The 27,309-nt window shown below is 41.7% G+C and overlaps 1 protein-coding gene across 6 annotated transcripts; it reads right to left on the bottom strand.

The window, feature by feature from the left end:
- Window positions 1-360: 360 nt before the first annotated feature.
- armc8 (armadillo repeat containing 8) lies at window positions 361-27,167 on the bottom strand. 6 transcript variants are annotated; one of them, XM_079662831.1, is made up of 24 exons: window positions 26,854-27,167; window positions 24,424-24,500; window positions 23,155-23,226; window positions 21,355-21,497; window positions 20,946-21,043; window positions 18,502-18,594; window positions 18,306-18,386; window positions 17,793-17,868; window positions 17,079-17,169; window positions 16,932-16,992; window positions 14,146-14,346; window positions 13,797-13,892; window positions 13,616-13,698; window positions 13,117-13,198; window positions 12,478-12,564; window positions 11,423-11,515; window positions 10,544-10,693; window positions 10,026-10,052; window positions 9,648-9,743; window positions 7,170-7,265; window positions 4,846-4,918; window positions 4,131-4,181; window positions 2,421-2,514; window positions 361-1,639 (listed from the first exon to the last, which is right to left on the bottom strand). In XM_079662831.1, the coding sequence occupies exons 1-24, from the start codon at window positions 26,896-26,898 to the stop codon at window positions 1,606-1,608; spliced, it is 2,100 nt and encodes a 699-aa protein (XP_079518957.1). In that variant the 5' UTR covers window positions 26,899-27,167; the 3' UTR covers window positions 361-1,605. The 6 variants fall into 6 exon arrangements, with proteins under 6 accessions (XP_079518957.1, XP_079518958.1, XP_079518961.1 ...); XM_079662832.1 differs by having other exon boundaries at window positions 4,146-4,181; window positions 26,854-27,165; XM_079662835.1 differs by lacking the exon at window positions 4,131-4,181.
- Between the last annotated feature and the right edge of the window lie 142 nt (window positions 27,168-27,309).

Genomic DNA, 27,309 nt, shown 5'->3' with positions numbered 1-27,309 from the left:
CAGCCACGCAAAAACTGCGGCGTTTGTACAGCTCCTTATGGGTACTGCAATTAGTGAAGTGCTTTCCTCCGTGGTGAAACGATCAGCACAGCACCACGGAGGAAAGCGGCAGAAAGTCACCTGGAGATGAAGAGAGCGGGGCGGCGTCGCGTGCATGGCTTCCTTCTGCAGGTAACGGGGAGACGCGCTCTGACGGCGGTCTCGTTCAGGATCGGAAAATACCATTTTAATATTTTGTACACTTATTCCACGTATTCCTAGTGTGCCACTGGTTACGGTGCCGTGCCGGGGGTTGCCGACCCCTGCTTTAGACTGAGGTTTAAGCTAGTACACACACACTTCAAATGTAAAACACACACACAGCATTTTAGACATTTATCAGAGAAGAAGAAATAAAACACAACACAAGAGGAGATCCTTCTTCAAGTCTGCATATATTTTCAATGGTAACATTCATTCTATCAGAGTTTCAGTAAGGATTGAAATGTCAGGGAACAACAGTCTAGAAAGATCCTGATGGGAGAGGAAAGTATATCATGAGAGGGAGAAATGAAGCACTTGATTCTGCTGCTGTGGACGTGCCATACATCCACTCTGTCCTCACTTCTCCAAAACACTTCAGAGGAGAGAGAGAGAGAGAAATCCCTTTTCACAAACACACACAGAAGAGGGGCTGACGTTGTTAAACAGAGCAGTGAGGACACATGAACCCTCTTATCTCTGCTGTGTGAACTCATGCCTGTTAGTAAGCAACCGGGCAGGTCAGAGTGAGCTCTCTGGATCTACATTTCCCATTGGGACTATAAGGATGTTGGAGAGAAGTGACGGGCGACAGTGCACGCAGAACCACAACGGTGAGAAAATCAAAAACAGAAATTCAAGGAGAATCACATTTCCTTTCCTTATACCTCAAAAAGAATCCACCTTCAAAGTCATTTCCATAATCAGACTGCAGCGGATTCACTGGCAGGGTTCAGAGAGCATGAATGGAAACAAAACAGGGGAAAATACAAATCCAAAAATATATATTTATGTTTATATTTATATATATTTATATATTTACGAGGTATGTATCCACAAAAAAATGAAAAAAACACCCAAAATTCCAAAATAGGCAAGTCTGTATTTTTCCAAATGTGTCCTTGCTTGCGGCGCCTGAAGGAAACATTATTATTAATAGTAATATTAATTAAAAAGGAAATAAAACCGGGAAGCTTTGCTGTCCGACAGCCGTGCTCAAAAACCTCGTAGTCCATTTCTCTCAGAGCGCAAGGAGTCCAAAAGGCTGTCGCACGCCAACCAAAACTCACAAAGTCCCAAAAGGAAAAATATCACTTCATTGTTGAAAGAAAACCAACAAGCAAACCCCTCCTAACCGTTAATCTCCCAACAACCACAGAGTCTCCGAGGTGAGGTCTAGAGTGAGGTGGTGGTGGTGTGGGTGGAGGGGAGAGAGGGAGGGGGGGGGGGGGGGGGGGAGGCCAGCCACAGGTCCACAAAAGGTGTCTTTGTGCAAAAAAAAGCTGAAACAAAAAGAGCCGATGGCCGGTTTCCTCCCGACAATTGTTAGTGAGGCTGGCAGTGGTGGATCTCTGCCCCCTGTGGTCACGCGAGGTACTGCTGCATCGCCGTCTTCGCCCTGAGAGAGAGGGACACAATCAGACCAGTTATTAAAAAGCAGAGGGGGGGAAGGAGTGGAGTACAAATACTTTGTTACTTTACTTAAAAGGTAGGGTAGGTAAGAATGGAGGAACCAGCTCGAGTGCGCAAGAATTTGAAAGTAAACAACCGGAAAAAATCTGCCCCTTCCTTCAGACTTCCTTACAGAGCCCCTCAGAGATGAATAGGACTACAGAAGTTGTGGAGGACGTTGTACGTCATTACACCGAACACGTAAACACTCCTAAGTTTGTTTGCCCTGTTCTGCTTGAAAGCAAGTCCCTGTCTCCTGCAAGCTGTTCAAACAAACGCTTCAACTTGGACCGTTTAGAATCTGTGTGTTTGAATATGGATCTTAAGTTGGCGTGACGTTGAAGTCGTGCTGCTGGACTCGCCTGTAGTTCCTTAATAGCATTACGGTAGCATTTAGCTTCTGGCCATTAGATTTGGGATTCGAACATTTAAAAAGTAGGGTAGACATGTGGAGATTATCCGGCTGAATACCAACAGGTTCGTTTTCCACAGATCTTATTTGGAGCTATTTTTAAAATCCTATCGAGGAATCCCATTGCTCTTTTGTCGAGGGAAGTCATGCGCAGCTTACTTCCAGGTAAGCTTTCGTCAGTCATCCCTGCACCGCTCTATTGGCCGAAGGTAATACGCTGACTAAAAAGTATCTCCATACATACTGTACAACCCCATTCTGTAAAAAGACAAACTATGGCTTTGATAACGGTCTTGATTTTGCTCTCCTGGCCCACCTGTCACAGAGGTTGGGGTCCGAGGCCTGGGTGAGTTTGTGCAGAATGTCGACAAAGCCCATCTCTCTCAGTTTATCCTGACGCTCCTGAGAACCTGAAACACATAAAAGACACATAAAAAAACAACATTCAATTAAAAAGGAATAAATGGCTTTGTTCATTCTTTAAGCATTCACTGCAGTATAGTCTAAATGTTCTTGTTCTTAAAGCCCCTGTCACACTGTCCCGAAATTGACACCCGATGGACACACGAATATGGAATTGTGAATTTCGCACGAAGATGGCCCCGAACCACACGAAGGCAACATTTACATCACATTTAAGACATACAACTGAAACGAAAGTAACACAAACGATTATGTTAAAGTATTTTGATACTGTACTGATATTTTCAGACTTTGTTCTTTACTTTCTCCGTCTTTATATGTAGAAAATATTAAGTTTTCTCCGTCATGTTGTTTCCATAGCAACGACAACTTCCTGTCAACTCGCCTTCAGAATAAAAACATCCAAGTAAAAACAGGAAGTTAACCTAAATTACATTTAAGACATACAACTGCAACGAAAATAACAAAAACAATGTAATATCCTTTTCAGTTTCACAGAACACAAGCCCGATGGCACCGATGATCAGACGAAGATGACACGAATTGACAAGATGCCCTCACGATGGCCAAAATGGACACACGAATTCAACATGAAAATGAACCCTCGCAAGGTCCTTCGGCAATTTTTTGGCATGCCAAAGATTTTGCCACCGCTCACGAAGTTGCTTCCGGAGCCTGAGAAACTCCACCGGCGGTCATACGATGGCTTAAGATGCCCTTACGAATAGATGAGTAACACATGCGTCACTTCCGGGCAAAAATTACAGCTCCGCCCACTTTTGGGGGAAAACAAAGCTGTCATTTGTCAATTCAAATTCTGAAGTTTTTGCCAATCCGATCAGAAATGTAAGAAAATCGTGGTTTTTGGATCTTCATGGAGTCCGATTACGATGGCCAGACAGGCAAACAATTACATGAAATCATTGGAAATCGACGATATATGGTTAAATATAGCAGTAATTGATCGAGGTCCATAGGTGAGAGCAACATCTACGTCACTTCAGGGCGAAAATTACGTCCACGCCCACTTTTGGGGAAACCAACGCTGTCATTTGAATGGCGGTCAAGCCTGAAGCCACAGAGCTCTTCTGTTACTGTCCTTTCTTCTTAGAGGAAGTTCAGAAACACGTGACTCTGGATTTGTTTTACTGTTAGAGGTGCAACAAACGACACAGCAGCTTGTTGGCGTGATAACATTATTATTTGCCGCCTCGCTCATGAGAGTAACAGCTGACAAAATTACGGCCTCGCCTACTGATTTTAATGTAACCATATATCGAGCCCGATCATCGATTTCCAATGATTTAATGTAATTGTTTGCCTGTCTGGCCATCGTAACCGGGTTCTTTGAAGATCCACGGTTTTCTTAAAAACTTCAGAATTTGTATTGACCGCCATTCAAATGACAGCGTGGGCGGGGCTTTAATTTTCGCCCGGAAGTGACGTAGGTGTTATTCTCATCTATGGCCCGATGTTGTTACGATCAGAGCCGAATTTGAACATTTCCTTTATCCATCTGGTGTCAATTTCGGGACAGTGTGACGCGGGCTTTAACAGATGTCACTTTTGCTCTAAAAGAAGTTAAAATGTGTTAAACGTTGACCTGAGCTGTGCTGACCTTTTGGGGAACAATCGCTGCTGACCACTGCTTGAACTGAAAGATGAAAAACAATTACTTGAGTTTCTGATTTTCCAGCAATAACAAATAACAAAAAGGCCTTAAATTGAAACTCTGAAACATGGCGTTCTGCTGCTAGCAACATTAGCATTGTAGCTAAGGTGGCTTAGCACAGCGCCCCCTAGAGTCCAGGATGTGTCTCTGCGGTAACAGGGATTCAGATCAACAATTTCAACATATAGGACAGGTACAACTTATAAACCATATTTAAAAATGGTTTAATTGATATTCTACTGTTACCAGACTGAGACATGCTCATTTATAAAGTCTAATTGATCAGAAATGCTTTAATGTATGTTATTTAAACAGTTCATTGTTGCACACATAACACATTTTAAATAATATAATACAAATTTGCAGTTAAACCATTATTTGTAATAATAAAAAATAAAAAAATGATTGACACATGGAACAGATATGTTTAAATATTCATTCAATATCTTGTATTTGAACAGCTATGATATAATTAGTTCACATGACAAACTACCGGTAGTAAACAATTTCATTATAGCATAAATCAGTATACATTATAAATAACCTTTTTATTGGTTCTTGGCAATAAAATGATTATTATTAACTCTCAATTCAAGGGGTTATTATAAAGTGCCACCATAACTAAACCCATGAGTCCCGAGCTTACCGTCCTCCTCGTTCCAGATCAGGTTGGAGATGCAGAAGGTGGCGGCGAGCTGCAGTTTCACATTCGAATGCCCCTGCAGGAACAGCAGAAGTGTGGACAAATATAAAGCGAGGAAAACGCACATGTAAAAAAGCATCAATAAGAAGTGAAATGACTAAAACACACAGAGTAGTGTTCGGATACATCCTGCATGCTCTTCTTCCCAACAACTTGCAGAGCATCAGTGCACTTCAACAACTGGAGATCCTGCCCAGAATCTGTGTCTAATATCGAGTCAGAATGTGTCTCTCCACCTGATATACGACACAATCACTTCAGAAGGAACATGCAGTGAGATATCAGGTCTTGTTTTTAGACAATGCATCATCTTGTTACGTCAAAACATCTTATTTTGAGTCGTATCTCAGATGAAACACATCTTTACATATTTATTAGAACTACCGTAATTTTCGGACTATAAGCCGCGCCTTTTTTCGACGCTGCGGCTTATATAACGGTGCGGCTAATCTATGGATTTTTACAGCTAGCGGCCACTAGGGGACCTCCTAAATCTATGGGTTTTTACAGCTAGCGGCCACTAGGGGACCTCCTAAATCTATGGATTGTTACAGCTAACGGCCACTAGGGGACCTCCTAAATCTATGGATTGTTACAGCTAACGGCCACTAGGGGACCTCCTAAATCTATGGGTTTTTACAGCTAACGGCCACTAGGGGACCTCCTAAATCTATGGATTTTTACAGCTAGCGGCCACTAGGGGACCTCCTAAATCTATGGGTTTTTACAGCTAACGGCCACTAGGGGACCTCCTAAATCTATGGATTTTACAGGTTACAGTCCACCACCTTTAACTCTATGGGCTCTGTGGCCGGTCCGCGCCCCCCACCTTTAAGCGGCGGGCTCCAGCAGGAAAAGCTGGAGGCCGGAAAAGAGTGAGACAGGTAGCGCGCAAAAGTAAAAGTGGAACCGAGAGTGGTACGAGAGACAGAACGAGAGCGAGACAGACAGACATTACGAGAGCGAGACAGTTTGTCCCCGTACCACTGGTTGAAAACCACTGCTGTAGATCACTGCCGGTACGTGCGCTGGGAGCGCACCGTTTAAGTTTGAAAGTTGAAAAGTGTGTGTGTCTGAAACGCTATGTGATACAGTACAGTTTACACAGCACATGTTCTGTAGCTACTATTGCACTAAATGCTAACACTTGAATACGTTATGCCAATATGCAACTTGTTTGTTGAAATGTTAATAAATGGGAGCTTCGTCAAACAGCCATCTCTTTCCCGACAATCCCCTCTGTGCACGAACCCTTACATATGGTAATGAAACATTAAAACACCTGCGGCTTATAGTCCAGTGCGGCTTCTATATGTACACATCATTCAATTTAGCTGCTGCGGCTTATATTCAGGTGCGCCTTATAGTCCGAAAAGTACGGTAACTAACATCAGAAAACAGAACACTTTTGAGCATTTGCGGATTATATTGTAACACAACATTTCCTGATTCTGGTCAAATATAGTTCAAAATGAGTTCTCCAGCTAATCACAAGATGGGATTTATCTAAATATCTCTTCATATTTCAAGAAATCTTACCAAGCTAATGTTCATTTGATTTATTGGCAGATGTTTTTACTTATTTCAAGTGAAAACTGCTGGATTTCATTATTGTTGAACTTGTTTTTGGAGCAGCATTTGTTCCAGTGTATGCATTAGATCTGATCACATGAATAAGCTACAGTAATATATAATATATAAAGTACCATGTAGTATTAATATTATAATGCCCCTGCAGAAGAACAACAATTACAAGGGAGTCATGTCAACAAATAATCAACACACTGGAAAAAGATGCTGCTCCAAAAACACATTCAACAATAAAGAAAACAAGCTGTTTTCAATGGAAATAAGTCAAACATCTGCAAATAGATCAAATGAAAATGAGCTGGGTAAGATTTCATGAAATATGAAGAGATATTTAGATAAATCACATCTTTTGATTAGCAGGAGAACTCATTCTGAACTACATTTCAGCAGAATCAGGAAAGGTTGTGTTAAAAACAAGACCTGATATCTCACTGCAGTGTTCCTTCTGAAGTGATTATGTGTTATATCAGGAGTAGAGACACATTCTGACTCGATATCAGACTAATATATTTGGCAAGATTTCCATTTCCAGTTTCTGTAGCGCATCGACAGTGTTCAGATCCTGCACCATCTACTTTCCTCTGAGGACTGCAGGAAATCAGTATGCATGCTGCAATAACACAAGCATTAGGTCTGATCACAGGGCTGAGCTACAGTAGAGCTTATATAGAAAGTACCATGTAGTATTTGATTTTCTGCAGCATGTCGTCGTTGGTCATGAGGATTTCCTTGGCTGTGTTGCCGTCTGCGATGTTGGCGAGGATGCACAGCGTCTGGCAGGAAATAAAAACGTTACATCAGTGACCAACATGTATTCTGTTGTGATGCAAAACAAAGAGAGTTTCACCCCACAGGCCATGAGACTGTTAAACACCTGAACCTTTGAAAGTACATCCACAACATTCACCTGTTTACAACTTATATATATATATCAATATTCCAATTACTTGTACAGTACACAGACTATTCTGCACTGTTTCTGTTATATTCTATTCTATTGTATTTACTTGCACTATTATCTGTTGTATTGTGTTGCACTGTTGGAGGAGCCTGCGACCTCAAATTTTCATTGTCATATCTACACTGTAGCTATGCACTAGTGTTGTCACGATACCAACATGTTGGTTTCGATAACAAGTCAAGAATTGAGTTTGATACTTTTCTTAAAAAAAGGGAAACAGTCTTAAATGTAATTATTAGTGGTACAAGATTATTATCGGGCCGATATTAGGAATTATGACGTCATCCCGATAAACCCGATAAAAGTATTAATAGCCCCGATAATATACTTATAGAAAAAAATACTGCGGTGTGGGTGGATTGGGATGAGGGGCGCTTGTTTTTCACTCGGCTCCTCCCGTTTTGCCAGTACTGTGGTATTAGTGGTTTAGGAAGAGGGGAGTTTTTCACAAATCCAGCGCTCCCTAACTCATGCCTGGCTGTGACGTAAAAGGTGAGCGGCCGTGAAGCCAGGACAGTAAACAAACATGTTGTCGGTAGTATGGGACTATTTCAAAGTTTCAGAGTTAGATAGTTCGCTTGCTATTTGTATTAACAAATGCAATGCAGAAGTTCCACGAGGAGGGAAAAAGGCAACGAGCTATAAAACTTCCAACCTGATTAGTCACCTGAAACATCGCCATCGCTACGATGGTGTGTTAAAAGCGTACGAAGACGCCTGCGCTGCTAAACTAGCGGCGAATCCAAAGCCAGCTGCAAAGGCACCGGGGCTTTTACCTATCGACGAGGCTTTTGAAAAAGGCAAGAAGTTTGCCAGAGACGACCCCAAGGCTAAAACGAGGAAAAAACTACAGGTACATTTAATATATATATATAATATTATTATCGGTATCGGCTTCAAAAAACCAATATCGAGCATCCCTAGTAATTATTGTGCTTTATTTGACACCAGAACCATAACACAACCTTTTAAACAATGAGAACAATAAATAAAATAAATGACTAGAAATTGTATTAAATAAAATTAAGCATCATCTATGAACAACTTTTTTGTTTTTCGCTTCTGGCGTCTTTTTTGTCAACAAGCCGAGGCGCAGCGGCAGTTACACTCCCACTTGCAGCCATGCTTCTCGTTTTCTCACATGCTCTGGCAGCTAGCGCGTGCACGAGAGAGGGGAGGGGCTTAGAGCGTGCTTGAGAGGGGAGGGGCTCCAGGCACGGCTGCAGTGCAGGGAGTGGAAGCAGAGCGCTGAACACACACGGCTCTTATTAAAACGGCGCTTTCTCACCGGAGTACTTTCCCCCGTCATTTTTAAAGTAGCCTACTGATACTAATGAAACGGAGGAATCGTAACGTTTTTAACGGCAGGGTATCGCAGGGTTGTCAGAAACTGACCATGATCAAAATCGATTATTCGGCAGCCCTGGCGAATAATAATCGATTATTCGGGCGACCGACCCGACCCGAATTGAAACCCTCACACACACCCCACCCCCCCACCCCCCGCGGGAGAGAACATTTTTTTTTTCAGACAAAAGGAATTCCGTTGTTTTTTTTTACTGGAACATGTTTAACAGTACAAACAAAATAAACGACAAATAAACCAACATCAACATGATGCAGCTCCTTGAACTCTTTTTACCTGCCGCTTTGTTCATCTTTAGTCGCACGTGTGAGGGAGAGGGAGAGGAGGGGTGGGGGCGGGGTCGGTGTGTAGCGTGCTGCAGCAGCAGTCTGCTCTGCACGCAGGCTTCCTCCAAGTTTACAGTAAAACAAACTGGTGTTGTGACCAATGGCCATTTACAATTATTAATACTATTACTATTATTATCATTAGTCTATATTTTGGTTGAAAATAAGCCAGAAAAAAAATAATAATAATAATAATAAAAAAAAAAAAAACGTTTTTTAAAAATAATATTCGATTATGGAGACTTTAACGAATATTCGAATAATCACTGGCATCCCTACGCGGTACCTTTCAAGTATCGGTACACCGTGCAACACTACTATGCACACATGACAATAACAGCCTTGAACCTTGAAAAACTCTTAAATGCCAACGCTGATGTTCCACAGCCTCCACTGCAGATGAATAAAGACTCGTACCTGCAGAATGTTAAAATGTGCAGCTTTTCAAATCATAAATTCAGAATGAAAAGCATTTGTAAGCATGAAGGGGATGAGCGCTCACCTGCTCTTTGACCTCCACACTGTGCTCCGCCTCCAGGATGAGGGTCACCGCCTGCAGGATCTGCTTCCCGTGAGAACTCATGATCTGGTCGATGTGCTGGCGAATCAAGAGAGGAAGCAGGAGACATTCAGTATGCAGGCATGTAGCTAACATCTCTGAAGGATGTATGCAAACTCAGCACTCGCCACTGGACGATATGGGGAGTTCATGTCATGATTATCCTTGCCAAATGATATATACATTACATTCAGGATATTATCCCAGTAAATCATCAAGAACTTTTTCACATGTTTTATGTATGATTTTTATTTTTTTCAAGTCGTTAACACAGGAGAGAAAGACCTAAGAAAATGGATCAGCAGAATTCAAATGTCTCACTTTTGTCTTAGGGCTTCCTTTACTGTGCTGTAACCCAAGAGCAAAACGCTTCTCAATTAGACTTTATCATCAAATCAGAGTAGTACCTCACCATGTTTGAACACACCAACACAATATTACTATTAAGATGCTCCAGAAATGTACTGTAGATAAGTAAGGCTAATATTCCATCACTAATGCATTGTACTAATAAGTCTCTGAGTGTGTGTGTGTGTGTGTGTGTGTGTGTGTGTGTGTGTGTGTGTGTGTGTGTGTGTGTGTGTGTGTGTCTCTTACCGGGCATGTGTGTGTGTGTGTGTGTGTGTGTGTGTGTATGTATGTATGTATGTGTGTCTCTTACTGGGTGGGTGTGTGTGTGTGTCTCTTACCGGGCGTGTGTGTGTGTGTGTGTGTGTGTCTCTTACCGGGCGTGTATGTGTGTGTGTGTGTGTGTCTCTTACTGGGTGGGTGTGTGTGTGTGTGTGTGTGTGTGTGTGTGTGTGTGTGTGTGTGTGTGTGTGTGTGTGTGTGTGTCTTACTGGGCGTGTTGACAGCAGGTTCCTCAGCAGCCCGAGGGTCTTCATCAGCACGTTGCCGTCGGGGTCCGATAGCAGCCGGAACAACTGTTCTGTTCCCAAACACCGGACGATCTCCACCTTCACCTTCTGATCCGCCTGGAACGCCATGTTCTACACACACACACACACACACACACACACACACACAAATAAATAAACAAACAAACCGAGTTCAGTAGAAATCTGGCAGTCTGAGCCACTGTGTGAACATGTAAGATGGATCTGCTTTAACTGTACGGTGTCCTTGGGTGTCATGAACGGCGCCTAAAATCAAATGCATTATTATTATTATAATAATAATAATAATAATAATTACTATATTTTAACTCACTACAATCTTACACATAAAATCTGGAGTGGGGGATTTGTGTCTCCCCCTCTGGATGTGATAGTTTTTACAATTTGAGAGGGACAACAGAGACGGAGTGAAATGAATGCTCCAGATTAAAAACTGATTTAGCATTCAGACCACAGCTGCAAACATTTATCGTCTAATCAATTCCCCAATAAAAATGCTGGTTTTAGCTTTTCAAAAAGCAGTTTGATATTAAAGGAAATATATTTGGGATTTTTGACAAAGCGAGACATTTCACATATATAACGGAAAAGGTCCATTCCAGTAGATTTCTCATATTTCTTGAATTTATTTTGTGAACTCTTTTGGAAAGGGCTTCAACGTAAGGTACATTCATTTATATATAAAAGTCCAGCAGCTCAAAACACAACACTGTTACTCAAGTTTTTTGCAGATGAGAGGAGAAGGGAAGTGAAGAGAATATTAATTGAAAAGAGAGGATGGTTGTAAGAACAAGTATAAAAATAGTTAAATCCTTTTCTTACCATTAAAGCCCAGATCCCATTGACCCTCAGAGCAGGACTGTCGCTCTGCGTCAGAGTGCAGAGCAACTCAATCACCCCCGACTCCAGGATGGGCTGCATCACAGAAACAAATGACCTTCATATTAAAACATCAAATCATGATTTAAAAAACAACCAAAATCATTTGAGACAGGAATCAAGGTTTAACTACGTCACGTCTTGTTGAGGTTACAGCGGACCGTAAGAGATACATACAAAACAGACTATTTGACTAATGTTGAGTAAAATAAAATGATCAAAAGAACTACAGTCAGAGATGGCAAAAGTACACACATCCTTTACTCAAGTAGAAGTACAGATACTGGTGTTTAAAAATACTCTGGTGAAAGTAGAAGTACTGACTAAACTTCTTTCCTCAAGTCAAAGTAAAGAGGCTTTGAAATGTACTTCAGTAAAAAGTACCCATAACTAGCAGCTGTTTTAAAGAGTACCTGACCTCCCTTTATATTAATAGAACAATAATGTCATTGTTAGCTAATGAATGTTTCCATGGTGACCAACGGCAACATGACAACGTTTTCATTGGTCCCTCTTCTTTAGAGAAGACCAGGAAATGATGGATACACGGATCGTGTTCAAATCAATAGGCACGCAATGACTCTAAATAATAATGATCACGCCACCAAACACACATTCAGACTAAAGGAACCAGCCTGTTTGGGAAATGAGAGAAGTAGAAAGTACAGGTATTTGAGTTCAACATGTAAGAAGTAGAAAGTACAGCTATTTGTGTTCAACATGTAAGAAGTAGAAAGTACAGGTATTTGAGTTCAACATGTGAGAAGTAGAAAGTACAGGTATTTGTGTTCAACATGTAAGAAGTAGAAAGTACAGGTATTTGTGTTCAACATGTAAGAAGTAGAAAGTACAGCTATTTGGGTTCAACATGTAAGAAGTAGAAAGTACAGGTATTAGTGTTCAACATGTAAGAAGTAGAAAGTACAGCTATTTGGGTTCAACATGTAAGTATTCGTACTCCACTACTTCCCACCTCTGACTACAGATATGTAACGTACCTCTTTGCTGGGGGAGAACTCCAGCAGTAGATTGCATAGTGTTGAGGAGGCCATGACCAGGACTTCATCTGGAGCGTTCTGCAGCAGCTACACACAGCACAACATCTCACTCACTATGTGTTTATAGGAGTATACAAATATGATACGATAACACTTGATTGGTCAGATCAAGTCTGAAATGCTCCTTGCATCACAGCAGCTCCATGTGTAACATCAACAGACACATATCAAGACACAACACATGAACAACAAACATTTAACATAACAGCACGTTCACTGAGAGAAAAGCTGCTCAGAGCCTTCAGCGTGCATCTGATCTGGAATCAGCTCTGTGTTTACTGAGAGCACAGACTGGAGCACAGAGGATGCTTCAGTCTGACTTTATTCAATCTCCATTAGATGGTAGGAGTTCATAGTCTCTGTTAGAACATGCTTTGGGTCTCAGATGTTGTTGGACAGCCTCTCAGGCTATTATGGTCTGCTGAGTCAGAAAGTCTCTGACAGGGTGACCAACAATCTTTGAGCAGATTATTAACAGGTGGAGCAGTTTTGATTTTAAAGCTGTTGACAAACACTTGTACCAGGTAGTATTGCAGTACTGAAATGTAACGTATTCCCCTATAAATCCACTCCACTGACCTTCATGAGGGGTTTCCACACCGCATGGTCGTGAAAGCTCGTCCTCAGCTGCTGCACCGACCGCGACAGGCTGTGAAGACACCTGGGAAAGAAATACAAACGGACAAAGACAGGGAATAGTTACGTCATAGCATTTTGTAAAAGTATCATTAGGATTTTATGTCATCGTAATTCATTGATTGAACCTTTTTTTGTTTTATATTCAAGAGATCAATTTAGGGTAAATACCTCATTTATAATATCCACAAAGAGATATACCAACAGAAAACAAGCTTAAATAGTAAAAAAATATGAAATGTTGAATCTAATGTATATATCTTTAGATTATACTTAGGTAATACAAATGGATTCATAAAATCCTGCTTGCCATGTTTTAAGATATTTAAGTATTTTTGAAAGATTGCTTTGAAGACATTTTTGATATGTTTATTTGAAGTTCAATGTCTTTAACAGATCTGTAGGAACTAATCTGTAAATAACAAAAATACTTTGTATGCACCTGACGGCGGCCAAACGGACTTTAATGCTGGACTCTGATAGGCCGCTGACTATCCGGTCCATCATGTTCTCTGTCTCTGTGATCTGAAGACAAGAGAAAAGAGAAGAGGTGGATAAGAATATAAATATGTATGCTCACGATTATATATCCAAACAAAAAAATACACCTGAGGAAAGCTCACCTTCTTGCGGATGTCCTCGTCGTTGGAGCCCAGCGAGGCGTAGAGTTTGAACGCAGCTTGTCTCAGCTCGTGAGCGTGCTTCAGGTCGTGATCCAGCTGCAGAGGACAGAGAGGACAGTGAACGTGTGCATAATGTCATCAAGTCATGTTGGTTAGGATCAATGAACTTGGATTTACGAAAGGAAATGTGTTTTTAGATTGTGCAATTCTGATCAGAACAAATCTTAGATTAAATGAATACTTGTTGGTGCAACTTAAGTCTTGTTTGTGTAATAAAATAATAAATATATCTGCCCCTTTTAAACCTTGTTAATCCCCTAAAGAGGGCCCACTCAAGCCGCTGACCCACCCTCTTGATGTCAGTGATGGCCGACACAGAGCTGGGGTATTTGAAGTAGTCGGCCAGCATGGCCACCAGGTGGTCGGTGGTGCTGGCGATCCTCTGCAGCTCCACGTCGGGCTCCATCAGGTAGGCCAGCGTCTCCGCCCCCTCCACCCTCTCCTCCAGGAGATGCTCTTTACTGCACATCCGCACCAGGCAAGGCAGCGTCTGCAAGGAGGACAGGAAGTAACGTTAGATCAGTGCTGGGAAAATACTGAATGTCTTCTTCCAATATGAGAGTAACATGATAACAAAGGTATCCCAGCTGTAGCTGTGAACATGACAGGATGTGTGATTACCTAGAATAGCATCAGGACTGTTTGAGGCATATTATTAGGGATGCACCGAATATTCGGCCGCCGAAAATTATCGGCCGAAAATGGTTAAAAAGGCTCTTTCGGCTTTCGGCCGAAAGGGTTTTAGCACCGAAAAAATATCACCGAATGTCACAGAACAGGGTTACGTTGGTAAGCTAACGTGTTGTTGTGATGACGTAATCAAAACGCGGCGACAAGCACGGCGCGCGACCATGCTCGCGGCTGGTTCACAGCCAACATGTCTGGCGCTTGGAGATATTTAAAAATATCAGAGAAAGAGGCGCGGATTGCGATTTGTAAAACGTGTTCAGCTGACATTTCTCGAGGGGGTGTAACTGCAAAGACTTTCACCACTTCGGGATTACTCCACCACTTGAAATCAAAACACCCGGACAAATATGCGGAGTAAGATCAAATCACAAGCACTGACAGCGAGAGACTGTTCAGCGCTGCCTCTCATGTGCTTGATGAGAAGAGGAGCAGACTTATGGCTGATAAAGCAGAGAAGCTAATGTTCATTAAAAAGAACCTCCCACTTTTCCTTAATAAGTAGACAAGGCTGGCTTATCATAAGCTTATCTAGTTCTACATGTCTACTCTATACCCACTTTCCTGAACCATTTTCATTGTGAGTTATAATTCACCATCTCAGGTTATCATTAGGGGGAAATGACAGCAGCACAGTGTTCAATATATTGTACTTTCGGAATCTAAATGATACAATGTTGTTTACATTGCTCATGAGGACAGACCACCTTATTTGCAGATTCTTGAAATTGTAATTTAATTTGTAATTAATTGTGGATTTTGTATCCAGTTTTCACTTTATGTATCTTTATACAATGTTTACTACTTTGCTTATGAGGACAGACAGCCTTATTTACAGATTCTTGAAATTCAATTGTAATTTCATTTGTAAATAGTTACATTCATGTGGATTCATCCAGTTTGCACATTTGTATGCATGCACTTATAGGTGCATTTGTTGTTGTTGAAGGCCTGGCTGTTAAAGTCTTTATTTACACTAGTTTGTTGTAGGCCTACTGGCCTAGATGTTTATGCAGTTTTAAAGCACCTTGGCTTTGTTCTGAATGCACTTTGTTGGAGTTATCCTACAGAGAAAAGAAAATGCACTTGACTTGGAATTAATGTACTGTATGCATTCAAAAGTGCTGAATAAATGTTTTATGGACCCATAATAGTGATTATTATTTAAGTTAAGTTTTGCCATAATCATGTCTTTTTCCATAATCAGGCAGCTGAACAACATTGGTAAAAAATGTATACATTATATATATTTCTATTAATCATTTTCGGCCTTTCGGCATTCGGTTTTCGGCCAACTGTTTCCTATTTTCGGTATCGGTTTCGGCCAAGAATTTCCCATTCGGTGCACCCCTACATATGATAGCTATGTGATTAACATGATGATTCAGCCTCTATGGAGAGAGACATATGACAAGCATGATCATTTCTGACGTGGAGCTAATCTGAAGTAAACATTGAATACTGCTTTCTATTCCTCCATCTTGTGACTGTGGAACTCCCTCTCTTGGGTATCAGCATGTGAAGGACACTGTTCAGGAACTAGTTGATGCTCTGTATGTGATGACTCCTTCCATTCTGGAGAGGATCACAGACACATGGATCCTGAGATTCAAGCTCAAGCCGGGGAACAGTGATTATTATTATTTTTAAGTATTCAGAAAAAGTCTGATTTTTAAGATTTTTGAGAAAAAGTCATAATTTTGAGAAAAATCATTATTTTGAGATTTTTGAGAAAAAGTCAGAATTTTGGAAAAAAGTCAGAATTGAGATTTTTTTTAGAAAAAGTCAGTTTTTTGGAGAAAAATCATTATTTTGAGATTTTTGAGAAAAATCATTATTTTGAGATTTTTTTTGAAAAAGTCAGATTTTTGAGAAAAAATCAGATTTTTGAGAACAAAGTCATCATTTTGAGAAAAGGTCAGAATTTTGAGATTTTGAAAAAAAGACCAGTGATATTTTCTCTAACAATAAGGAAGAAATCTAATATTTAATATTCCATTACTCATTAGCACACTTGCTAGCCTGTTCCACACTTATGTCTATATAATATCCTGCTTTATATATTTTGTCACAGTACATTTGTAATTTAACATGTTCTACTTTTTTTTATTGCTATTGATATGTTGACATTTTTAAATGTTTATTTCTAGTCTTTTAATTGTATTGTGCAATGCCATGTCCCAACTTGGAATCAATAAAGTACTTCTTATCTTTAGTGCCTCTACTGGTATATCATCATCATCATCATCATCATCATCATCATCATCATCATAATAATCATAATAATGTTTTTTACAGTTATTCTATCAGAGAATGTATTAAAAGTAGGTAAACAAATCTTCACTTTATAGGAAAATAGAAACAATGTAAGTGACAGAAAGTCCTGACCTTTAGGACCACGCAGCTGTCGTCCGTCCTGATGGTGCCCGCTCGACACATGTACGTTAGACTGAGACAAAAGGAGGAGACGTCACACTCAAAGAAAGCGTGTAAAGGAAACAGAGTCGTATATTCTAAATGATTTATTTCACTCACCATTTGGCTGCCGTCAGCTGCATTTCAATGGGTTGGTCCCTCTGCATCATTCGGACAAATACCTGAGAGAGCAGCTCACCATCCACCAGCACTGGAGACGGAAACAGGGGAACTGGGGTTAGAAAGCGGAATGTATAGAGGAGAAGAGAATGAGAGAGAGAGAGGTAGAGACAGAGAGACAGAGACAGAGACAGAGACAGAGAGAGAGGTAGACAGAGAGGAACTCCAGCTTAAAGTGTGTCGGACAGGAATACTGTTAGAAATTCGACTTGTAAACCTACAACTTTGAAGAGGTAGATACTAGGGCTGAACAGAGAAAAGTAGATCGATCGATCGATCGGCAGAGAGTGAGTATCGGCCGATATCGATCGGAGCATCCCTAGTAAATATTAGGTAAGATATTGAGAATAGAGGACAAGTGGAGAGGAGACTGAAAGTGAAAAGAGAAGTAGAATTATGAAACAAGATAACACAAAATAAGATTGGTGGACAGAAGAGAAGTTAAGAGAATAAAAGTGAAGAAAATACAGAAAGTAAAGAGAGACAAAAGTATGAGGAAAGTAGAAGGAAGAATAGATGGGAGGGAATGTAAAGTGAGACAAAGAAAAGTGAGAAAGAGCAAACTGAAGAAGGACGACAACGAAATGGTGAATAAACAAAAATGAAGGGACAAGAGAAGAAGTGAAAAGAGACAAGAGACGAGGAGACGCTCACCATTCACCAGTGTCATGGAGACCTGAGTGTTCTCATAAGCCAGGACTGAGAAACACTTTAACGCCTGCATCCGGACCTGAGGGAAGATATTCAGAGTTACCCGTGAGTGATAGGGCTTCTGGGTAAATCTACATTTCTCACACAGGCCGTTTCTCAATTGCGAGGAAACTGGCTTCCAAGCCAATATTTCAAGGATGCTACGTCATCAAGTGGAATTCCACCGAGGCCGCGTCCTTGGTTTGGGGGAAATTTCGAGGGTGCACATGTGTAGACTCCGCGGTCTTAAAATCCCCACAATGCTTTGCGCACGGACCAATTTCCCCAAATCTGTTGCGGAAAATGTAAGGCGGGGCCTCTCATGTGACCCACACCTGCACACTTGCTAGCCTGTTCCACTCTTCGTTTTCCAAATGCTAGGAAGGATTCTTGCCTCGCTTCTGAAGCAAGTGACTCGGAAGACATGTGCTACCAAGCAAGCGTACTCGAGATTGAGAAACGGCCAGAGAGACGTACCTTATAAGAGGGGGAGATAAGAAGAGGGGCAATGTTCTGGATTGCGCCGTGGTTAAAAAGAACCGTCTGGTGCTCCGGGGTCTGCAGACAAAACACAATGAATCTCCATCTGGACACAAGAGCCATGGACTCCACTGTGTGTGTGTGTGAGAGAATGTGTGTGTGTGTGTGTGTGAGAAGATATACCAACAAATACCTTACAACAGTGGGAGAAGATCTGTGTGATGTACTCCTGCGTTCTCTGGGAGCGGCTCAGGAGAGACATTAGATGGGGGATCACAGTGGGGTCCTAAAACAAAAACAAAAAACGTCAAATATAATTTAACAATGGAAATAGTTAACTTTTATGTAACGGAAGAGAGAACTAATGAGCATGTTGCACCAGGAGGACATTAAATACACATGGAAGAAAGAAATAGAACAGTTTGTTAACATTTCTGGTGTCTTTTTACTTCTTTGAGACCAAGTGAGTTCTCCTCTCTTCGGTAAGACTGTATTATTCATATTGTCACAATGTCATCCTGGAGCTAACTTAAAGTGGACCTATCATGCTATATTGGAAACATATATTGTAGGGCCATACCTATACAAAACAAGTCTGTGAAGTTGGTTGCTTAAAATACCAAACAGATCCCCCATTGTATCCATGCGTCATACCCCTCTTATGCAGCCCTGTTGCAAACAGGCTGATTCTGCTTTAGCCACGCCCCTTTGTAGCGCCACGCAGCTTTCCCCTGCTACGGGGAGATCTCAGCTAAACGCTGCGGTGATTAAATGCCATGTTATACTCCTAACCACTTCAAGCTTTATTTCTGAAACAGTATGGAGCTCAAACCTTTCTCTCTCGCAGGGTTCACCACAAGGACATTACGTTACACATATTCTCTCCAGTAGCCTACAGCGTTAGCTCCATGGTTTGCTCTGAGTGTTAGCATGCTTGCTAATGTAAACACACAGCATATTACTCCCAAAACACACCACGCATGTTCTTTCTTAAGTGTTTACCGCTAGGACAGTGCCATTGTATGTATTCTATATAACAACTTTACTCTTAAGCCTCCAGGAACTGCAACTGTATACGGAGACGATAGGTTGGGACGTGTCACGTGTGCCGGAGACGATAGGTGGGGACGTGTCACGTGTGCCGGAGACGATAGGTGGGGACGTGTCACGTGTGCCGGAGACGATAGGTGGGGACGTGTCACGTGTGCCGGAGACGATAGGTGGAGACGTGTCACGTTGGCCGGAGACGATAGGTGGGGACGTGTCACGTGTGCCGGAGACGATAGGTGGGGACGTGTCACGTGTGCCGGAGACGATAGGTGGGGACGTGTCACGTGTGCCGGAGACGATAGGTGGGGACGTGTCACGTGTGCCGGAGGCGATAGGTGGGGACGTGTCACGTTGGCCGGAGGCGATAGGTGGGGACGTGTCACGTGTGCCGGAGGCGATAGGTGGGGACGTGTCACGTGTGCCGGAGACGATAGGTTGGGACGTGTCACGTCGGCCGGAGACGATAGGTTGGGACGTGTCACGTGTGCCGGAGACGATAGGTGGGGACGAGTCACGTGTGCCGGAGACGATAGGTTGGGACGTGTCACGTGTGCCGGAGACGATAGGTGGGGACGTGTCACGTGTGCCGGAAACGATAGGTGGGGACGTGTCACGTGTGCCGGAGACGATAGGTGGGGACGTGTCACGTGTGCCGGAGACGATAGGTGGGGACGTGTCACGTGTGCCGGAGACGATAGGTGGGGACGTGTCACGTGTGCCGGAGACGATTGGTGGGGACGAGTCACGTGTGCCGGAGACGATAGGTGGGGACGTGTCACGTGTGCCGGAGACGATAGGTGGGGATGTGTCACGTGTGCCGGAGACGATAGGTGGGGACGTGTCACGTGTGCCGGAGACGATAGGTGGGGACGAGTCACGTGTGCCGGAGACGATAGGTGGGGAAGTGTCACGTGTGCCGGAGACGATAGGTGGGGACGTGTCACGTGTGCCGGAGACGATAGGTGGGGACGTGTCACGTGTGCCGGAGACGATAGGTGGGGACGTGTCACGTGTGCCGGAGACGATAGGTGGGGACGTGTCACGTGTGCCGGAGACGATAGGTGGGGACGTGTCACGTGTGCCTGAGACGATAGGTGGGGACGTGTCACGTGTGCCGGAGACGATAGGTGGGGACGTGTCACGTGTGCCGGAGACGATAGGTGGGGACGTGTCACGTCGGCCGGAGACGATAGGTGGGGACGTGTCACGTCGGCCGGAGACGATAGGTGGGGACGTGTCACGTGTGCCGGAGACGATAGGTGGGGACGTGTCACGTCGGCCGGAGACGATAGGTGGGGACGTGTCACGTGTGCCGGAGACGATAGGTGGGGACGTGTCACGTGTGCCGGAGATGATAGGTGGGGACGTATCTGTGTTTTTAATTCTTGTTTCACTTCTATGTATGCACCACAACTCCAGATCAAATTCCTCGTACGTGTCAACCTACCTGGTATTAAACCTGTTTCTGATACCATAATATTAGAGGAACACTGATAGTCTCTGTGTGCAGGGACATGTTGTTTATGTATATACTATGTGTGTGCATGTAGTGTAAAAAGCAGACAGAACATGTAGAAGTCCACCTACAGTATAGAGCAGCTGCACGGGGGTGACTGGACTGATGAAAACCGTTCTGAGACATCGAAGACAAGCTTCAATAAAGATTAGGTCTGGACACAAGAGACCTGCGGGAACAAAACACAGGTAGGTCAAAATATAATAATAATAATAATAGATTTAATTTGTTAGTGCTTTTACAGGAGGTCAAAGACGCTTTACAGATAATAGTGAAGAGAAAAGAAAAGAGAAGAAAGGAACAACAAATAAATATATAGTTAAAGTTAAAGTCAAATAATACAAAAACAATCACACATGAAAAGCCAGATTGAAGAGGTGAGTTTTTGTGAGTTTTTTGAAGGTGGTGAAAAAAATATATATATATGTCCTTCTCTGCAGCGAGTGTTTGTATACTTTATGATTTGATTGTTCTCTCCACCTTGAAGCAGGGCGGGGATGATGTGACAGTCCACAAGGGACTTTATGTTGTTCTCGGTGCCCATGGCCAGGCTGCCCAGCACCACGGCACACTCTGTCCTCAGCTCCAGAGAGGAGGAGCTCTGCTGCAGCAGGTACAGTAACCTGAACCCATGAGAAAGATACACACAGTTCATTGTAGAGGATGGTCAGTACCGGTAGAGCAGTGTTTCTCAAAGTGAGCGCCCCTTAGTGGTCCGTGAGTATATTTGTAACATTTCACGTTTGAAATACATTAATTTATTTAAGTTTTCCGCACTCTCGCGGGAATATCTCCACAATGGAGCGAGCTTAACTTTCACTTTCGATTGCGTGATATAGCCCAGCACAACACCTTGGTCACACATGTTGCCACATGTTTGTACCATTTTCAGGCGATTCGTAATCTGTTCTAGAAAAACAATGTGTTTCTATTTGTATTTCAAGAAGCGTATAAAACAAACAATGGATGTCTTTTATGGACATCTATCCATGCTGGAAATAGATTTAGATGTGTTAGGAGTGAGATAGAGATTATATATTATAAATCTACCTCAGAGTTAAACTTGGGGCTGAGACCATAGTTTTACTGTATTTTGTTATTTTTCTCTATAAAACATCCACCAACCGTATCACTGCACAGAAAGAAGCTACACCTACTCATGGAGGAGAAAATATTGCTATTAGGGCTGCATGATATATCGTGTCGTGACGATATTGACATCGCAGGACGTGCGATATTAAAGGTGGGGTAGGTCATTTTGGAGAAACGAGCTCGAGTGCGTTCGAATTTGAAAATACACAACCGGAAAAAAATCTGCCACTTCCTTCAGACTTCCTCACAGAGCCCCTCCTCCAACACACACAAACGCGCACATGACCAATGAGGGCACGAGATAAGTTTGTGCACAGATGGAAGGCTGACAGGCAGGTAGGCCATCCAGTTACTTTAGCCAGACCGGCTCAGATGATTGGTCGTGCTTTTTACAGCGCCACGGCTTCCACAGATGAAATTTTTTTATGTATTTATTGTCAACGCATTTAATTTATTCATTGCTATCGGGATGTTAAGAGCATTCCATGGAATATAACAAAAAGTGTTTCTGAAATAAATTACATACCCCAACTTTAAGTAGGCAAATTAACTCAAACACGTCATGTTACAGTTATTTTTGCTGCTTGCTACAAAAGGAAAACTTGCGCGGCTCTCATGTCAGGGGTATTTGAGTGAGTGGCATGCAGGCTCTGCATGCACAGCAAATCACCAATGACAACCATTCTTGATCAGATCACAGCAGGATAACCGAGCTAGCTCAGTTTGTTGCTCTGATAACTTAAGATCCAGAAGACGGTGACTAAAATCCTTCATCCGGTTAAATATTGTTAACAAAATACCAATTGTTTAGCATTAAAGTTCAAGAAGGGTGGTTTGCGGACAAAAAAAACGGTCTTTTCTTCAATTCCTGTATTTTTTCATATCGCAATATATATCGCAGGGGAAGGAAATATTGCAATGTCAGTTTTTTTCCAATATCGTGCAGCCCTACTTGCTATCATGAAACACTAAAACAATCCAGACTGATAAATAGCACACAGTTAAGAGAACATGTGTTATATGTTTGAGGTGAACTTCCCTTTAAGCTACAATTTTACACAAGTCTACTTGTAAAAGGCAAGTACAACCAAAGTCATACATGTATTTTAAGTGTGCTTGAACAAAAATCAAAATGGTCAAGACATTGGATTTAGGAAGAAAGATTTGGGAATGTGTGCAGAGACGTACCTCGGCACCGCTCCGAGGACGATCAGATTGGCCTTCTGCTTGTTGTTTCCTATGACTGCATTCTTCATGTCGCTGTGAAGTCAGACAAACACACAGATAAGAACCATTTTAGAATCTGTTTTGGGACAAACGAGACACATTTGCTCTAAATAACACTTCATAACTCTTCTCGATTGTTGTTTTTTATTGCAGCTGCAACAGAACCAATTGCCCCTTGGAGACAGATTAAGAATTTGAACTTGAATTTAAGATTACAAAAATAGAAACGGCATACTTCTGGCCCATTTTGCAGTCATGGTGTACCAGTAAAGTAAATATACTGACCCATACAATCATGTAGGAACAACATGTGTAGTTGAAGAAGAAGACTAGCAATTTGGGAACCTAAAATTATATTTTAAAATGTGTTTTTAAAACTAAAGGCTTTTCTAATATGACCGTGTACAGTTTGACCTACTAAGCAATAATCTAATGTGTGTTCTCGTTGAGTAATGTACTGTTTCATCATACAAGAATATCAAAAACTACACTGCAGCGTGGGGATAATGACCCTTTGGGATATAATCTAAAGCTTTATTATTGATCTGATTCTGCAACCGGTCTGAAAAGTGATTCACATGTATTCTTAAATCAACAAACGTGCTCTAAGTACAGCACATTAAGATGCTTTTTGCACGATGTTGTTCTTTGACGATGAAAAGGACCATGAGCTGGTAGTCAGAGAAGTTATAAAGAGGTCAAGCAGATTAATATTTCCACATCAGATCAGAGAAGGTAAACATAAAGCGGATGCATCACACACGTTTAGGACACAGAATGAGTCAGGTAATTTGCATGCACTGCATTTAGTTTTCCATGCAGCTTTTCCTCTGCCCTGCAAGTGCCCCAGATGATATCATGTAGCAGGTAAGTGAGGCTAACGGAAAAACACAGCTGTAGCAGGCATTCAAGTCAGTCAGGTGCTCGGCTAGCGGAGCGCTGCACGCCGTAACCAGAGCTAGTCCTTTCAGAAGTTAAAAATAACAGGGAAATTGTCAGGTCACCAAAGCGAGAGAGAGTGAGAGTGAGATATGAAGTCACACTGACGACTGAAACGCATTTTGAAATAGAGCGTCACATGAAAGTCTGTGTATATAAACAGAGGTCATGCTCATTCAACCAGCACAAATATCAGCTGAAGACACAGGTTGTGAAGAAATGCATTGAGGCCAACAAAAGTGTTAGAGAAGAGAATATACTGTAGAAGTTATATAGTGTTGCTGGACTTACATGACTCCCTGCAGCACTTTCTGTGGGTCTGGGTCAAACAGTCTGTCAACATAATGGCGACTTGTGGCAGTTACTTCCTGTGTGAGGAGAAATATAACAGCAACATTAGAGACATAATTCACTGATTTATTTCTCACAATTCCCAGTTAGGGCTAACTTGCTAGGAAGTACATTAGATTCAATCTGGTTTGGCTTCCCTTAACACAGACACACACAACAGAGTGCACAGAGATCAATGAACAAGAATTGAAAGATGAAAGGCTGAGAGAAAAGAGCCTGTCTGCATGCAAGGTTAAAAAAAAATAAGACAACAGCAATTACAAATACTTGATATCTGACTGTTTAACTCAAATAAAAGCCTTGATAGACTAACAGTCGTGCACGCACACAGTAGCATCCATAGCGGGGCCCCTCGAAAAGCTGTGGCTAGACGTGACACAAAAAACAAGACGACAGCAATTACACACAATTTTAAATACTGGATTTCTGACGGTTTAACTCAAATAAAAGCCTTGATAGACAAACAGTCATGCAGGCATACAGTAGCATCCATAGCAAGGCCCTTTGATAAACTGTGGCAACACGTGACACCAGAAAGCTGTGTTTATATCACAGTGTTAACCAGAACTTTCCACCTGACCCCAGAGGACCAGAGCTCACAACCCAATGTTACCATTTGCTCCTGGTGCCTGCATGCTGCCGACAAGGTGGAACATAAACCTGTCTGTGATATGTTCATTATATTTCAGCCTGAATAGATATCATATAAAATACATATACACAGCAACCAAGATATTTACCATTGTATTTGTATTTACTTGCACTATTTGATCTGTTGTGTTGCTCTGTTGGAGAAGCCAATATTGATTCATTGACATATCTGCACTTTAGCTATGTACACATGACAATAAAGACTTGAATCTTATTTTCAAAGGCTCATACTCAACTTAGTACAGAATGGACATGTCAAAAAAATTGAAAAACGCATCAAAATAGACTCATAGACCTAGTCCTTAAAAGAGGATACATCCAATACCATACATGTGCATTTGACACTAAAATGTGCTACTCATTCTGTCCCTTGTAGGAAAAGTTTATATTCCTGATTGATTATAAATCATTACAACATTTTGCATGATGGAAGGGGTTACAGCTATGTTTAGCATATAGCATATTGAATATTTTTACAAATGTATCCTAAACAATGTGCACCTACAATACAGATGTAGCTCATAAATGCAGCTAAATATCTGAATTATCTGTCATGTAATATAGGCCTAGTATCAATCTTTGTGCCAAGTAAATTGGTTTAATAAGTGAAGCCATTCAAAGTCAACTAATTTGAAAGTAAACAATATACAAGGAACATTTTCTTCATTTGTTTCTTCATTTGAACTGATGAATAGTATTAATGTTTGTTTATTACCCGGCCCCTTGCCTTATCTATTTTTGCAAAAGTGGCCCCTGTGTAAAGCAAGTTGAGTCCTCTCTCTTTCTGCATGCAGCTAACTAGGGGGCGTTTCACAGTTTCAAGACTGTGCATGTTCATTTTAGCTACCTATTTAAGTTTAACTTTATCCAAGATACACCTGACAGCCATTGTCACATGATAACATAAATTACAATACCTTACTATAGCCAAATGCTTGACTTTTTGCTGCCACTAGATCTCAATTTACCTAGCAACAAAACTCCTCTAGAAGTGTTAGCATTGTTAGCTTAAGCCCAATGCTAGTTAGCCAACGTTAGAGACCATAAGGGTAGCTAGCTTATACCATTAAGTTTGTTATTGTAATAAGCAAGATGCAATAATATTTGTATTTTGTTTATTGGATTATAAAAAAGCAAATTCCTGCTAGTTGTCTTTCATTGTGATTTTAGGAATATTTGAAACGTGTTTTGAACTGACAGCACTTTCACTGCTAGCCGTTAGTTGCTAACTCATTCCGAGTGACACTGACAGGTACGTTTGCTCGATTTGGATTTCTAAACGCACCGACGGGACGGGCGGACACATTTTGACCCACATTTGCCTAAAGTGGATTTTTATGTATTTTTTATTATAAGTGTTTATATTGCTCCCCTTGTTTGAGTATTATTGAGGTACACCCCCACAACATTCTTGTTCATAAAGTAATGTATAGCATGTTTAACGTTCATTGAAAAAAAGAGAATAAATAGAAAAAAATAGTCCCTTCATCGTTCAGAACGTCCCCGCCCGCCCGGGTGACGCCATTAATTAAAACAAGTCTTCCCATCAGCTACGTAGATGAACCGCTACAGTGCTAACTTAGCTTTGTAGGCTAACATAAACACATAAAACCTTCTAGCTCCTTCATGAGACTGAATCAAAAGATGCTAAAACACCAACTTGTTGAGTGCGAGTACACTGTTAGTTTTCACAATAAAGATGTTGAGAGTGACACTCACAGAAAGCACACTGATGCGGAGAGGGGCCTCCAACAAACACGCCATCTCTCTTCCCCAGATTCAGCGCCCCAATCGGCGCAGCTTTCTGCAGACACTCCGCCCCCCGGAGAAGCTGTGAGAGGCTTTTTAAAGAAATAAATAACTGCAGATAAATCACACCACTCTCCTTGCAAGCGTTATGATAAAAACAACGAGGTAACTATAATATTCCTGTATGGACTCGGTTGTAAACAAAAAACAAACACCGCTAACTTGCTGACTGTCAGACTGTGGACTGGATTTGTCAATTAGGTACATTTTGTTTATACATGTTAGAGTTAGATTCGAGTCAATAACCGACCACGAATATTTTATGCATACAAATATAAAAAGAATATCTACATACTCCATAACAGTTTACAAATATAGTTAAATGTATACTAGATAACACGTAAAATATAAAAATGCCAATCTATT

This window comes from Notothenia rossii (assembly GCF_949606895.1).
Source record: "Notothenia rossii genome assembly, chromosome: 2".
Classification (NCBI taxonomy): Eukaryota; Metazoa; Chordata; class Actinopteri; order Perciformes; family Nototheniidae; genus Notothenia; species Notothenia rossii.
This window is presented reverse-complemented; position numbering and strand designations above follow the sequence as displayed.